Genomic DNA, 17,508 nt, shown 5'->3' on the forward strand with positions numbered 1-17,508 from the left:
TTTTGTAAAATCCATCATTTTTTTAACCAAACAAGAAGAACAGCAAACGTAAAAAATATTCCAAAAAAAACATCTAAAAATAAAAAAAAAAATACAGAAATTTACACAAAACAACACATGACGAACAAAAAAATATATTCTAAAAAATACATACTTATGACAAATTTAGATCACCTTTTTTCTTGATAGGCATTGGCAATCTGTCATATAATACTATCACAATTCAGTTGCTCCAGGTCTTCATTTTCTATACAATAGTGATATGCATCTAGATTTACTTGACCCTAATTTGGCGTTAAATATATTATTATTCTTTTTAAAGCCGAAAAAGACCGCTTGCCTGACGCATTAGAAGCTGGTATCGTGAAATAAGCTTGCAGTAAAGGTAAAATATTGGGAATTGTTGCCTTACTTTACAATCTTTACATCCTGGATGACACCAAATTTTATAAATGTTTATTTAACTTTTAGCATAATGTTATAGAATGAGTAATTTCATTATGCCAGTTCTTTTTGGTTTCATCAACATCTTTTTTATATTTCACACATAGAGTATTCATTGACGTCTTGACTGCTTCTTTAACTAGCTTAGAAAAAAAAACATGTACCAGCTGATGTAACATCTTTGTAGCATTTAATTCTCTTTAAATGTTAATTTCCCCAAAAAAGACAAAATGCATGGTTATAACAGCAAATCCAATAAGATGTAAATTGGAGATTGAGGGTCAGATAATAGAACAAGTGATGGAGTTTAAGTATCTAGACACCACCCTATCTAGCTACGGAAGGCTCGAAACAGAAGTGGAAGATCAAGTGAATAGAGCAAACAGAGCCGCAGGTTGCCTGAATGACACAATATGGAGAAATAAACATATCGGAAAAGAAATGAGAGGCAGAAATTACAAAACAGTCATCAGACCAATAATGACATACGCGGCAGAAACATGACCCGACACAGAGAGGACAAAAAGATTGCTCGAAACAGCCGAGATCAAAACCCTCCGAAAAATCGATGGTAAGACTCTATGGGACAGAGCTAGAAGTACAAATATACGAAGGAGATGCAAGGTGGACAACATTAATAACTGTGTAAGAAACAGAAGAATAGAATGGAATGGCCACATAAGCCGAATGACAAGAAATAGAGTAGTAAGGACAACGAGAGACGGTTCCCAATAGGAAGACGATGAGTGGGAAGGCCACCAAAAAGGTGGAACGACAACTACTAGAGGCACATTGAAAAAAGAGGCAGCCATATCTATACAAAAAGAAGAAGAAGAAGAAGAACAATTCTCTTTAAAAGATCTTGAATCTTGAGTAATATTGTGACCTATAACTGGCCTTTAATTGTTTCACTTTCACCTGCTTCATCAAAAAATGTTTTCCCTTGTTTGTTCTGTGAAGGTCAGTTGTATAGAATATGTTTGAGATATCGTCAACTTCGTAAAAAATATTTTTGGCTTGTATTCAATTTCACTTAACATATGTCTTACGTCTCCAACAAATCTCAAAATAGGTGTCATTAATTCTACTCCAATTGACACAAGTCCACAGTTTCTTCACGTTTACGTTTTGCTTGTTGCATTAACTCGTTCCAAAGTTTTTGTCCAAATCACTGTCAATGGAGCTATTCAAGGTATCCATTTTATTCTGTAATGCCTTGGCTTCATTTTAATTGCTAATTTTTCGTCTCTGTTATTGCTTAACTGGAAAACATAGGTTTGATGGATCCCTAGTTTTTAACTAAAGCATTTACAGCGTCAAAAGTTTCTACAAGATTTGATTTTATTACTTCCAAGAACTCATTGCAAATTTGGTGAGACACATAGCTAACTGAACCCTTTCTTTTATTCGCATTCCGTTGTAAATGTTCATATAAGAAGTACATAGTCAAATTTAGCCGAATATACAATTTCCTTTATGACGACTCGTTAAATCGTCATTGGATCAACGGAAAGCTAGTCCTTGAGAAGCAAGTAATTTAGCAGTAACAACATCTCTTCTTAGTATGTTTATCCAATAGTCAGCTTCGCGTTCTACTTGCTCTTTCAAGGCAGCGTCTATAACTCCAATTATTGATGATCTTGTTATTAATGTAACCATAGAGTTCAGATGAAATTTACTTTCTTCGCGATATTTGAGAAAACTATTCAAATGTTTCCAGTGGGTCCATACAAAATCAGTTAAACTATTTTTTCAATTGAAAATAATTTGCACGGGTAACAACAAACAGCCTTAGCACTTACGTCGTATATTAAACAATCTCTTTTTTCTTTGCCTCCACTGAGTTTTCCTCTATAAAAATTGCTTCCATTTAATCTTCTACAATAAACTTTGTCTCCATCTTGATACATTTTTTTACAATTTTCTAAGGAATCACTGTTTGGTTTAAAATTTCATAGTTTTTATAAAGTCATCAGTCTTAAAATCAGACCATTTCGAAATAGCAGGTATTTCGTAGTCATTTTTTCTGTTTTGAAAAATATGTAGATTATTTAACGGACTTTACTTTTTTATTAATAAAAGGAACGGGCCCTACGGGCCCCTCCGGAGCCCGGGCCCCTGGGCGCCCGCCCCAAGCGCCCAGTGCATAAACCGGCACTGCCTGTTTCGGGATTTTTCCTTAAAGTCGCCGGTTTACGAAATAACAAATGTATGCGTTACTTTATGGACGCACTGTATAATATTAATATACACGGATTATACGACATTTGACAGAAGCTCGAAACAAATGACTGTGAATGAAAAGCCCTATTACTAGGTATCACGGACTTATTACCTTTTTTCGGTCACTTGTGACGTACTGAAAAATGCCTCTGAGAAGGACCATAACCACACTGTCATCGTAGACACTGAACGAGTTAATTTAGTAACAGGTATTCTGTTTTGTGACAATCCTATTTCACCTTGTATAATCTGATAAATTATACCTTAATCATCTTTTAATTTAGTTCCTTCTAAATTTTTTAAATTTCGTGATTATAACTGCAAATTTTAATAACGCCGCTGATAGCAAGTTATATCTGTCTTATCTCGAAATTAATTTTTTTACAAAGTTGCAATTACATTTAACTTTTTTAAATTCAGTATAAGATATTTTGGTTTGGTGACAATTCTATTTCACCTTGTATAATCTGAGAATAATACCCCAAACATTTTTTAATTTAATTTCTTCTGATTTTTTTTTAAATAATGTGAATATAACGGCCAAATAGCACCGCTACTGACAAGCCGCTTATAAGCTAATATGCACTTGTTTCTTTTACAACATTGCATTCCAATTATACAATGTTGCATAAGATTATTTCAGTCAACATTATTTTGATGATTGAAACCTATTTGCATAGTTATTACTTTCTAATTAATGAAAACAAAGGTAAAACATAAAAATAAATTTATTTAAATAAAATTAAGTCCCAGGCATATCGAACCGTCTGGTTAAGGACGAGGAGGAGGAGGACGAAGTCTCAGGCATATCGAACCCTTTGGTTGAGGACGGGGAGGAGGAAGCCGGCATGTCAAACGGCCCCAAGAATTCCCGTAAAAAATCTTGCGTGTCGATAGTAGTCAAATCAATCTGAAACAAAAAGTAGATTAAAATAATTTATTTCAAATTAAGATAAGACAGAGTTAAATAAAATAGAAAACAAAGAAATAAAATAGGACAAACTATAAACAAACACAAACTATATACAGAGTTGGGATAAAGTATGGAACCAAGCAAATATCTTTGAAACGAAAAGAACAATATTTATGAAACTTTGCATGCAAGTACAGTGACGCAAAAGGCATCTGACGCCATATTTTTTGTTAGTACTCCACTTCCGATTTCACCGGAAATACCCTTCTTATTTACTTTAAATGGGATAACCCTGTATATTTTTGCAGGTTTTAAAAGAACTTGTTATTTTTAATTCATCCATACCAAGTTTGGAACAAAAAACTATTAAAACAAGAAATAAATCTCTTTACAGTTAAAAAATAGGTTAATTTATTTACTCACAATAAAACACTGAAAAACGTTTGTTTTCTATACTTCCACAAAATTTATTACAACTATGTTATTACTACAGCTGTTTCGGCAAAGTGCCTTTCTCAAGTGATATATTTTACAATGTGTTTGCCTTTTTAAGTCTTTAACTGAAGAGGTTGAGGAGTGGGGAGCTGTTTGTCTCGAGTTGGTCATTCAGAATTATATCTGTATTTTTCAATTTATTAATTTCCATTGATTCTAAAAGTGATAGCTTAAGGCCTTTATTTTGAATATGTAGAATTTGAAACTCTTCATTGAAAGAATGATTATGATCTAGAAGGTGAAGTGCGTATGTAGAAGTGTCTGTTTTTCTATTGTTGAAAGCCCTTTTGTGTTCTGCTATCCGTTTGTCAAAAGTTCTGCCAGTTTGACCGATGTAAGTTTTCGGACAGTCACCACAAGTTAGTTTGTACACACCACTCTGTAGTTGCTTTCTCTTTCGGCTTTTATTGTTTTTAATATGTTTGCTTAAGTTGTTGTTAGTTCTGAAAGCTGGTGTTATTCCTTTCTTTTTTATCTATCTGGCTATTTTTGTTGTTATTTTGCCAGTATATGTGAGAGAGCAGAAGGTACTGGGTTCTTTCTGTGGTGGTGGATACACTAATTTCAAGGCTTTCTTATGGAGTTTTTGGTTTAAAATGTTGTTAACTGTTTGTTCGTTATAGCCATTGTTTACTGCTAAAAAATGCAGTAAACAATGGCTATAACGAACAAACAGTTAACAACATTTTAAACCAAAAACTCCATAAGAAAGCCTTGAAATTAGTGTATCCACCACCACAGAAAGAACCCAGTACCTTCTGCTCTCTCACATATACTGGCAAAATAACAACAAAAATAGCCAGATACATAAAAAAGAAAGGAATAACACCAGCTTTCAGAACTAACAACAACTTAAGCAAACATATTAAAAACAATAAAAGCCGAAAGAGAAAGCAACTACAGAGTGGTGTGTACAAACTAACTTGCGGTGACTGTCCGAAAACTTACATCGGTCAAACTGGCAGAACTTTTGACAAACGGATAGCAGAACACAAAAGGGCTTTCAACAATAGAAAAACAGACACTTCTACATACGCACTTCACCTTCTAGATCATAATCATTCTTTCAATGAAGAGTTTCAAATTCTACATATTTAAAAATAAAGGCCTTAAGCTATCACTTTTAGAATCAATGGAAATTAATAAATTGAAAAATACAGATATAATTCTGAATGACCAACTCGAGACAAACAGCTCCCCACTCCTCAATCTCTTCAGTTAAAGACTTAAAAAGGCAAACACATTGTAAAATATATCACTTGAGAAAGGCACTTTGCCGAAACAGCTGTAGTAATAACATAGTTGTAATAAATTTTGTTGAAGTATAGAAAACAAACGTTTTTCAGTGTTTTATTGTGAGATAAAATGAACCTCCATCAAGTAAAGGTCGAATCCATCAATAATTTATTTACGTTAGACCAATGATATTAAAAATAAAAAAAAAATAATTTCAAATGTTAAAAATGTTTGCTGTTCACCTCCTAACAACGTGCAAGCCTATAAATAAATTCGTGAGTCACTTTTTGCAAGATTTCTCCACGTATTAGTTCACATTCATCAATTATTCTTTGTCTCAAATCCTGCAAACATGTTGGTCGCCTAACGTAAACACGTGATTTTAGATAACCCCGAAGAAAAAAATCTAACGGGTTGAGGTCCGGAGAATGAGCGGGCCACTCTATGAATCCTCTACGTCCAATCCATCGATTTGGAAAATTCACTTCCAAAAAATAAAAATTCACCATAACCGATTATCATTAATATTTCAATACGATCTTTTTCACTTGAATGAACCATTTTTAATACTAATACAACTTATTTCTGTCAATTAGTTCAGTAACAGTTTTACCTACTATACTAAATTCAAATAAGTCATGCAGTGCATGTAAACAACAATTTTAGTCTACAGTATAGATGGTACTCGTTTATTTCCTACTACATTGTATTAATACAAAAAATTATCTATAGACACCTTTTAACAAATTTGTTCTACCAAATTTGGTATGTATGAATTAAAAATAACAAGTTCTTTTAAAATCCGCAAAAATATACAGGGTGTCCCATTTAAATTAAATAAGTTAAGGGTATTTCCGGTGAAACCGGAAGTGGAGCAGTAACAAAAAATATGGCAACAGATTCCCTTTACGTCACTGTACTTGCATGCAAAGTTGCATAAATATTGTTCTTTTCGTTTCAAAGATATTTGCTTGGTTCCATACTTTATCCCAACCCAGTATAATAGACAAACTATAAATAGGACCTACTACAAAACAAAAGAAAATACGGCAATTAAATAAAAACAAAAATACTACAATATGCAAACTGTTTTCTTGTGACATATACAATTTAGTATGTTTTAGATGGGACTGAGTCACAATTAGGTATAAATATCCAAACGTAATGTGAATAGAAACATCCAAAACAAACAAAAATCCAGAAACATACAAAAGACAACAATAATACAGAAAATTAGAAAGTAACAGTAAATCTTGCACAATTTACAAATAATGAATACTTACCTACATTGATTTAATACTACCCTTCATTTTTTTCATAAATTCCTCCAATTTTAACGATAGGTTGTTTTTAAATGAAAACTACAAAATAAAATACATATATTATTTATTAATTATCTCTACATGTATTTACAGTATCTACTCCTTCATCTTCACAATTTTTAGGTAGAACATCTCTGAGCTGATTTAAGAATCAGTCAGGCTTAGGTTTTGACTCTTCTCAAAAAGCAACACATGCATATTAAGTCAGATATACAGGGTGTTTGGTAAAGAATGGGCCATAGCTTAACTTTGATTCCTGAGGTTAAAATAGGTCGATTTAAGCTAACTTACCTTAGTCCAAAAGTTTATAATAACCGAAATACAGGGTATCAAAGTTAAACTTCTATTTTATTATTTTTTGAATATTTCCTGACAGGCATGGGACAACAACACGAAATTTGGTACCTAAGTGTTGCTGGCATTGTACAATCTACTAAATTATGTTAAACAAACTTTTCTGGTTACTACCAGAGGCGTACGACGGGGGAACGTGAATGGTTGACCCTTTCCAAATTCTACGCCACTGGCGGAATTGCTACTTTAGTACAATTCATTGATTCTCCAATACTTTCTATGTAAAAAACATACTCTTCATTCGTAACGATTAAGCCATTAGTTTTCGAGATATTTGAAGTTGAAAACGAAGGAGCATAATACATTAATCAAAATAAGTGTGCCTTTTCATTTTTAAATTCAATTATCTCGAAAACTAATGACTTTATCGTTACGAATGAAGAGTATATTATTTGCATAGAAAGTATTGGAGAATATAAAAATTATGCTAAAATAGCAGTTTCATCAGTGGCGTAGAATTTGGGAAGGGTCAACCATTCACTTTACCGTGTCGTACGCCTCTGGTAGTAGCCAGAAATAATTATTTAACATAATTTAGTAGGGTGTACAGTGCCTACTTCTTCTTCTTTAAGTGCCATCTCCGCAGCGGAGGTCGGCAATCATCATAGCTATTCGTATTTTAGACACGGCTGCTCTAAAAAGTTCATTTGATGTACATCCGTACCACTCTCTCAAGTTGCGCAGCCACGATATTCTGCGTCTCCCTATGCTTCTCTTTCATATGCATAATCAATTGGAGCAAGCTGTATCTCTCTCCACGTGTAATATGTCCGAGATATTCCAATTTTCTTGTTTTGATGGTGTTTAGGATTTCCATTTCTTTATTCATCTTTCTCAGAACCTCTTTGTTTGTGACGTGTTCTGTCCACGATATTTTCAGAATTCTTCTGTACACCCGCAGCTCGAATGATTCTAGTTTTTTCATTGATGCAGCATTCAAGGTCCAAGCTTCCATTCCATAAAACAAAGTCGAGAAAACGTAGCACCTAGCCAACCTAACTCTTAGCTCTAACTTCAAATCTCTTGTGCAGAGCACTTTTCTCATTTTGTTAAAATTTGCTCTAGCCTTTTCTATTCTGATTTTGATTTCCTGTAAGTAATCTCCTGTGCAGTTGATCATTGTTCCAAGGTAAGCATATTGGTCGACTCGTTCGATATTGGATCCGTTTATGAAGAGATTTTCGTTATTTCTTCGAGTTTTTGATATTCTCATAAACTTTGTCTTCTTGAAATTCATTGTTAGCCCGTATTCTTGTCCAAACTCTGCTATTCTGGTCACCAGCCTCTGAAGATCCCCAATATTTTCAGCTAAGATGACAGTGTCATCCGCATATCTAATGTTAATGGGAACTCCATTTACCTTTATTCCAGCTGTTTCACCCTCAAGAGCTTTTTTCTAGATCTCTTCCGAGTAGGCATTAAAAAGAATTGGCGACAACACGCATCCCTGTCTCACTCCACGTCTGATTTCAATTGCCTCTGACAGCTGGTCGTTAACATGTACTTTTGCTCGTTGTTTATAGTATAAATTCGATATAATCCTGAGGTCATTGTAGTCCAACTTCTTTGATTCCAGGACATGCATTAATTGTTTATGTCGAACTTTGTCGAATGCTTTATTATAGTCAATAAAACACGCATAAATATCTTGATTGACGTCCAGGCACCTTTGTATAAGTATGTTAAGTGAAAAAAAATGCTTCACGAGTTCCCAGGCCTTTGCGAAACCCAAACTGCGTATCTAATGTCTATGTCCAGTTTATGATATATTCGGTTATGGATGACTTTCAGTAGCAACTTTAGCACATGGGACATCAAACTAATGGTGCGGTAGTCGCCGCATTCTCTTGCGTTTTTCTTTTTAGGGAGGCAAATAAAGATCGACGTCAACCATTCTGTGGGTAATGTACCTGAGCTATAAATTTTGTTCAAGAGTACCACTAAAACATCAATATGAATAAAACATCATATAATTTTTAAAAGGTCGATAGGAAGCATGTCAGGTCCTGGGCTTTTTCTGTTCTTCATTGTTTTTAACGCATGTATTATTTACATGTACACAATAATACAGTGCCTACATTTTCTGCCAAATATCACACGGATATGTCAAATTATTTTAAAGTATTCATTTTTTAAAATAATTTATTCTCTATTTAAAACTTTAAGAACTATGTGTGCCCGGTACTATAAAACTATATGACATATCCTTATGGTACTTAGAAGAAATTGTAGGTACTGTACACCCTACTAAATTATGTTAAATAATCGTTTGTGGTCAATACCAGAGGCGTACTACAGGGGAAAGTGAATGGTCGACCCTTCCCAAATTCTGCGCCACTGATGAAACTGCTATTAGCATAATTTTTAGATTCTCCAATACTTTCTATGCAAATAATATACTCTTCATTCGTAACGATAAAGTCCTTAGTTTTCTAGATATTTGAAGTTAAAAATAAAAAGGCACACTTATTTTGATTAATGTATTATGCTCCTTCATTTTTAGCTTCAAATATCTCGAAAACTATTGGCTTTATCGTTACGAATGAAGAGTATGTTATTTACATAGAAAGTATTGGAGAATCAAAAAATTGCACTAAAATAGAAATTCCGCCAGTGGCGTAGAATTTGGGAAGGGTCAACCATTCACGTTCCCCCGTCGTACGCCTCTGGAAGCAGCCAGAAACGTCTGTTTAACATAATTTAGTAGGGTGTACAGTACCAGCGCCACTTACCAAATTTCGTGTTGTTGTCCCATGCCTGTCAGGAAATATTCAAAAATTAATAAAATAAAAGATTAACTTTGACACCCTGTATTTCGGTTATCAACTTTTGTACTAAGGTAAGTTAGCTTAAATCGACCTATTTTAACCTCAGAAATCTAAGGTTAAGCTATGGCCCATTCTTTACCAAATACCCTGTATATTCTTCACATATTCTAGCTCCTGTGTGGTATTTTGCTGCTTTTTCGTTACATTCTTCAACCGTATACCTTCTTGTTCTTATCGCAGCACGCTTGGCTTCTTACTCGAAATCGTCTGCCTTGTCGTTGAAAACCCATTTTAAGTTTCGAATTGCTTCAACTACGTCAAGAATTTTCCTACCACCTACACACGCACAAATGTCTAAATTCTAAAATTAATAATGTAAGTAACAACATTAATTGAAAAATATTTATTATAGTCGGTTCGCTAAGCTTAGACATAACTGGCTAGTGATTTTAGTAAGTAATTTTGCCAATTGGGTAAAATTGGCAAAAAAAAAATACTAGATAGTAAGTCATTTTGCCAATTTTGAAAAAAAAAAACAAAAAAAATACCGATTAAAATCACTAGCCAGTTGTGTCTGAGTTTAGCGAACGGACTATACCTTTTTGACGACGAACAAAATTTACTAAATGACTGAAAATTAATTACTTTCTGATCTTATGACGAACAAAATTTTACTATTAAGTAGTCTAGGTTTACTATTAAATAGTCTAGGTTTGAACCACTGCGCATGTCTTATAGGTGACCTTGCTTTACAACATAAAAGTAGATACATTTGATGTTTAGAACATTAACCGTTTAATAGCAATGGAGTGTTTTCATAATGGCTCACACACCACAAAGCTTTGATAATGGCTCAACACTCACAAAAACCGTTGTATATGTTTACAGAAGAAGAATTAGAAAACTTTACCCTACAATACTTTAGAAAATATGTGCAACTGCAACCGTGGGAATTACTTCGATCTTGGTATAAATTACCCACGAAAGTAGTTCAAGAGATTTTAAAGTTCAGACTCGTTTGCCATGTTTTGTACACTTCAATCGTCCCGAATGGAGAACAGAGCTCGAAGGTGCTGCACCGGCGCAATCCAGTTGTCATTTATGCAAGTCTGCGCTTGAACATTTAGAACATATTATAACAGTGTAATAAATACAGGTGTGGTAATCTGAAAACTGCATATAGCACGCATAATTGGTACGAAAAGAATAGTATGAGGCTGTTCTGCTAATAGGGAGAGACCGAATATAGTATGAAATTAGTACCGACATACGAGCTTGTTTTAACACCCATTAGATTGAATTCTTGTTTTGTCAAACTCATTGTCAAACTTTTGAAGTCATGCAACTTTGATAACGAAAACGTCAAATAAACGTTTATTTTTTGGTCAGTAATAATTCTGGTTTTATTTGCAAAAAACAGAATAAAGAAATAGATATTTCAAGTTAGGAAAATGGTAACCTTACAACTGAATATAAAATTCAAACTATTAAATAGCATTACTGTGAAAACAGTGCCGACCATATAATCGGTAGGTTTTCGTTTTCATTCGAAGACCCGGTACCAACAAAATCTACAATTCACATTATTTTTAAATTTTCAAAAACCGGTTGTGTCAAGAATTGTAGAAAATGTACGGATAGTGATGAAAGTTTAATTTTAAAATAGTTAAAATTATAAAATTGTTATGCCGTTAAGGATTTATTGTTATTTTTCATGAACTTTAATCTAAGATATGAACCTGCTTTTATAATCTTGCTATTACATCGTTGAAATATTTCCCCAGATCATCTCAAAAATAAACTTTCTTTCGGCAAAAATGTACAGACAAGGCTGGCCATAGTGCTAACGGGTCTATCACAGACATGTGGTTACATGTTATTCTCTCGGACGTACACGCCTATATAATATTTTTTCTCAGTTCGTTGCGTTGTCTTAATGCCCTATAGTCCGATAATTTTTTTCCATACCTGTATATAAAGCATTTTTTATGTAAAAATTTTTTACTACAATAATAACCTTGACTGTGAACTCGACCTTTGAGTGGCCTTTTCAAGGTGACCTCACGTGACCTCTTTACCTTGACCTTGAACGTGACCTTAAAATGACCTTGACATTGAACGAACTTGACCCTAAATAACCTTAGACTTGATCTTGATTTTGAATTGACATTGAACTTGACCTTGTCCCTAAATGACCTTGACCTCGAACTTGTCTTTGAATGACCTTAAGAACTTGACCTTCACGTGACCTTGAACTTACCTTCACGTGACAGGAACAGGTCTAACCGGTATTTAACCTTGAATAACCGGTTTCCCCCACCCTACTTTGCACCAGGAATGGTACAGAATATCTACTTCCATCTTTTGCGTTATTTTGCCGGTTATTAGCACGTCACTGTATATTATTTTTAAACTTTTATTGTATTACATGTGTTGTATGCTGATGAATGTTTGAGACTTTGTAAAGCCTGAGACGAAGTTTGAGACTCTTTTCTAGCTGTATGATTCTTTTAATTAATCAAACGCCATTTTGAAGCTAAATACGAAAATACTATTAAGACAATAAAACAAATTGTCATTGGTAACTTTTTATTGGAATATAAGGTTTAATTTAATACAGACTCTTCTATGACAAGAACTTAAATAACAGTGGATATATTACAAAGCCAATACAGTTCAATACTGTAAATAAATCTCTCAACAGGTACATAAAGTTTTATAAGTACACAAAATTACCATGTACAATTTTAAACTTAAAAAAATCACAAGTGAGATATAGCAAGGCGTTTTTCCGTTTTTGAATAATACATAGATTTGGAATAATATACACATAAAATATTCCAGTAGAATAATAATACTCTTTGACTGTTCAATGTCAGAATTTTAACTAAAGAATTTACACATGTTTTAATGTATGTTTAGGTATAATGGCCTGTTTGTGTTTTCTATTCTCCAAATGAAACAAAGTTAATTCAATTAAAAATTGAACTGAAACTGAAATAAGAAAAAATTTAAATCAACACAAGAAGTATAATAATACAAAAAAAGATTTGTAGTAAGCAGGTTAAATAGATAGTGTTCAGGTTTTTATAATTCAAATGTTTAGTTTCTTCGCAATCATGGCTGCCTGTATGTGTTTTTTATTTATTTTTAAGTTTCAACCAACATTGTAAGTTGGTTGAAGTGAGTTGCACCCCGATTATTGTAGAAATGTCTCCAGAACGTTGTTTAAAACTACTGTCTGACCAGACCAAATTCACTTTGTATTTGAGATTTGGATGCGCACTGGTGCTGGTGTTGACATTCGGTAAACCGGAAGCTTTCAGTCATAGACCGAACGTCACGGAGCTAACATAATTGATTCTACAAGGAGTGGCACGGAGTGGCCGGAAAGTCCCTTTACATTAACCCTCGCAGGACCAACCTTTTAGTAGAAACAGCGAGGACCAAGGAGAGTCAATAAATGTCCACACATAAATTAATCAAAAACGTGCTTCTTTATTTAAACTAATTTAAAAATAACACTTTTATATTATTCCTAGACGTTAATGGAACAGTTAAAAGATACGAATTTATAATTTACTTGGAGTCTTCGGCTTCAGTGGAATTGGCATCATCGTAGGATACAGAAACATTTGTGACTTCTTGCTGTGCTTACCGCATACATACTTGCATTTTGAACAAACTATGCTTGTTTTTGCCAACTTATTGGCCTTTTTTCTTTTAGATCTTGCTAATTTGACACATGAATGATATCGTGCCTTTCCATTTTGGGATGGTGTTGAAGGTATTCAAGGGGATTATTTATAGTCCACTGTCAAGTTTTTATAAAAGTATGACGAAATGAATTAAATTATAGAAATGTTAATTAGACCATCTAATAGGGCAGTAGTACGCCAACAACTACTAATTATTTGAGATTTTTAGGAACAAAGGTATTTAGAAAATCGGATGTAATGCAATGTTGTGAATACTTTTTAACCCTCCTTGGTCCTTCTAGGGTTAATGAATTGCTGTTGTTGTACTACAGAGGGAAAAAATAATAAGACAATTTTGTTTGTAAGTTATTTACTACTTATTTATTTATCCAAAACATCGGTATGCACACCTCCATTGTCGCAACACAACTTTATACGACGCCATGTTCATATACTCATCCGTCGCAGCATGTGCGGTATTACTGACGTAAAAGCTTGACGAACTCTGTTTCGCATGTCCTCATTTGAAACATATCTGCATTTTCTAATCTCTGCTTTAATGAATCCACACAGTATATTGCCCGGCGTCGTCAGATCTGGACTTTTTAGATGCCAAGGAATTGGAGAACCTCGCCCAATCCATCGGTCCGGTAAAATTTCATTCAGGCGTTTGCGAACGGCGAGAGCAAAATGGGCTGAGGAGCCATTTTGTTGAAAATAAACAAGACCTTCACTTCTAAATCCTTTCGCATGTGATCTTGCATTGTTGACCTAATACCAAACTCTACAGAGCGTTTCCGCGTCGACTTCATCGGTGAACGTTCAATGGAAACCTCAATGCCACCATATGTTTTCGAGTGTTTTCGAGTGCTTGGTCTTCCACTTTTTTGTGCGGAGAACGGTTCCCAATTAAAAAGCCTTCTTCTTCCATGACAGCAAAGTTGGTCTGTATGGTGATGGTTTTTCAAAACGAACAACAAAATCATTCATAATGTCGGCCATTGCTTTGTTGTTATGACGACGTTCGTCTACACTACAGCGACCTAACACTTTTCAATTGTATACTCACCTGTGTCCGCCATTATGTTTCAATCGCACCTATTGTTGTCTGTTTGCATGACCAGACAGGTGCCCTTCATGATGCGCATGCACAGGAACGTCAACCAACATTAGCGCGGTATTGAAACATTATTATTTTTAATGTAAAGGGACTTTCCGGCCACCCTATACATTAGTTTCCTATCTCGCTTACGAGCTCAACGATCTCCGTTTTATTTGTGTGTATCTCAAATACAAATTGAATTTGGTCAGACAGTAGACGTTGAATATTCTTCAGCTGATAAAGTTGTGGAAAAATCAGGAAAAAACAATTTTTTTTAACCTGTTATCTGTTATACTAAAAATATTCCGAAAACTATCATATCTCTTACAAAGAATGAATTTTTTTTAATGATAATGTAGTCGATAATCGTCAAAAATTTATAAAAATGTCTTGTAAATTTGCTTTAGGAAAATTGAAAAAATCCCCAGTTTCTAACAGATTAGTATAAGTTTTAGTATTATTAGAAGTTTTCTATCAAATAGCGTGAAGAAAATGAGGCTCTTTTTTTGTTTTTGTTATAATAATTTTGTAATGCAGCTGTACGAAAAATTTGAAAATATTTGAAAGCGAGTGAAAAATTATTTGTTAAATTAATAGTCTGCTTATTTTTAAAACAACTGTTATCAATTTGAAAAATTTATATCAATGTTTATAAATTATATTAAAGAATATATTGATAAAATTTTGAACAAGTTTGAATAAGGAAAAAATACAACTTTTATAACTCCTTTAGAATTTTCCCAGGCTCACTTAATTTACCGACTATAATTTTTTAGAGTGAATTTGAAAGTCCATTTATTTTGCTCTTCTAAATATAAATAAATCAGCAATTTATAATAGAATTCTTTGGAACAGTTTTGGAACTTCAACACTTTTATATCAAATTTTTAGAAATTTTAAAAAAGAATTTTCAGATTTCTCATAAGCTAATTTTCCAATACGTTATATTAAAAAAAAATTATTGTATCTACTCTATGTCATATTATGTATAAGTTTTTAGTTTGTGAAAACTGTCATTATAGATAGCAGTGCGTGAAGGGTTTAAAGTGTGCGTGAAGTAACAATGTATTTTAAATGGGATTTACTTTTTCGCACACTTTCAATGGGTTTTTTGGCACACTTTCATATAATCAAATATCCTTAATTTTCGCGTTGTCATGGTGATGACAATATGAGCAATGACTTACAACAAAATTTTGACGGTTTTGTGATTTGAAAGTAGTTAGGATTTTTAAATGTCAAAGTTCTAAAAATCGTAGGATAGAAATGAATTCCAGTGACGAAGAGTTACAGTTTTTTTATTTGTTTATCGTAGATAAAAGATTGCATGAAACTGTGCGTGAAGTACTTTTTGCGAACTTACGCGATGTATAGCACTCGCTCCGTTGTCGCTCGTGCTCTAAAAATCGCGTGCGTTCGCAAAAAGCATACTTCACGAACTGTTTCATAAATAACTATTATTAGGAAAACAGCAACTTTGATTAGGGAATTTAATTAGTACAGAGAAATAAGATTTTTCTCGTGACACATCCCCCTCCAGGCCGAAACCAAATTTTATGAGTAGTATGGACATATATTTTTAACCTTTATGTTTCCTGCAGCCGATTTTGATGATATACATAGATATAAACAAATAAAGATCAAAAACGGTAAATTTTCGCTTTTTTCGCCTATAACCAAAAATTTAAGCATTTTAAACAAATTTGAGAGTAAGAAACTCATAAATCGTCTAAAAAATTTCAATATGGCCTTCGCTGAGTATATCTATCCTTATTGGTTGCTTAGAAAATTGCAAAATAAATCATAAATTTTGAGTTTTTATAAATATTCATAACTTATGTAAAAATTAACTTAGAACCTTCTTATTACACGAATTGCTGAGACTGCCGGTGCTTAAATTATGTTTTAAATTTCAAAGCAATTGGTCAAATAGTTTAAAAGTTATTTAATTTGTTTATCCCAAATTCATTTTTTTTGCAACACTAAAAGTCAGAAAATTATGAGGTTACAGTAAGACTTCTGACAGTTTATGGAAGAAGAACATTGAAACTATTGACTTAATTAAAAAAAAAATGAAAAAAAGTAATTTTAAACAGTGTAAAATTATTTTGCAAAAACACGTTGATTTTTTGCTTACTTATAAACAATTAGAATATCTTTTTAACCGTTGCCCGTAGAAAAATTATTTTTTCATATTTGGAAAGACTGAATTTTTATACACATTTAGAAACAGAAACAATTGTCCTAGGACAATTAGGGACGAAGTTAGCCCCCCTTTTTTTAATTCACATGTTTTTGCAAAATAAATTTGAAGTATTTAGAATTTTTTTCATTTTTTTTTTAAATTAAATTAATAGTACAAATCTTCATCTTTTATAAACTATCCAAAGTATTAGTGTAACTTCATCATTTTCTGACTATAGCGTTGCAAAATGAATTTGGGATAAACAAATTAAATACCTTTTAAACTATTTGACCAATTGCTTTGAAATCTAGGGTATGATTTAAGCACCAGATGTCTCAGCATTTCGTGTAATAAGAACGTTCTATGAGTTTCACACTCTCAAATTTGTTTAAAATACTTATCTTTTTGGTTGTAGACGAAAAAAGCGAAAATTTACCGTTTTTTGATCTTCATTTGTTTATAACTATGTATATCATCAAAATCGGCTGCAGGAAACATATAGAATATTATTACAGATGTCCATACTACTCAAAAAAATTGGTTTCGGCCTGGAGGGGGTTGTGTCATTAACAGGATATTTTTTTCCTTATTTCTCTGAACTAAATTGCGAACGATTTCATTTCATAGATCTGTATCGTAAATGATTCTTTCCGATATATTTAAGATAAAAGTTGAAAAATAGGGTTTTGTAACGTCGATGTTTCATTCTATACGTTTTACTAAATTTTTCATAACTTTCTCTGGAAAAATTCAAATTCTAGTTATAAA

The 17,508-nt window shown here is 33.0% G+C and overlaps 1 protein-coding gene across 1 annotated transcript in view; it reads right to left on the minus strand.

The window, feature by feature from the left end:
• Positions 1-3,379: 3,379 nt before the first annotated feature.
• LOC114338268 (uncharacterized) overlaps positions 3,380-17,508 on the minus strand; it is a 79,900-nt gene continuing 65,771 nt past the window's right edge. The window contains exon 5 of the mRNA XM_028288862.2: positions 3,380-3,577. Within this exon, the coding sequence (XP_028144663.2) occupies positions 3,410-3,577 (168 nt within the window). The 3' untranslated portion in view covers positions 3,380-3,409. The remainder of the gene's footprint in view (positions 3,578-17,508) is intronic.

The sequence above is a fragment of the Diabrotica virgifera genome, chromosome 6 (assembly GCF_917563875.1).
Source record: "Diabrotica virgifera virgifera chromosome 6, PGI_DIABVI_V3a".
NCBI lineage: Eukaryota > Metazoa > Arthropoda > Insecta > Coleoptera > Chrysomelidae > Diabrotica > Diabrotica virgifera.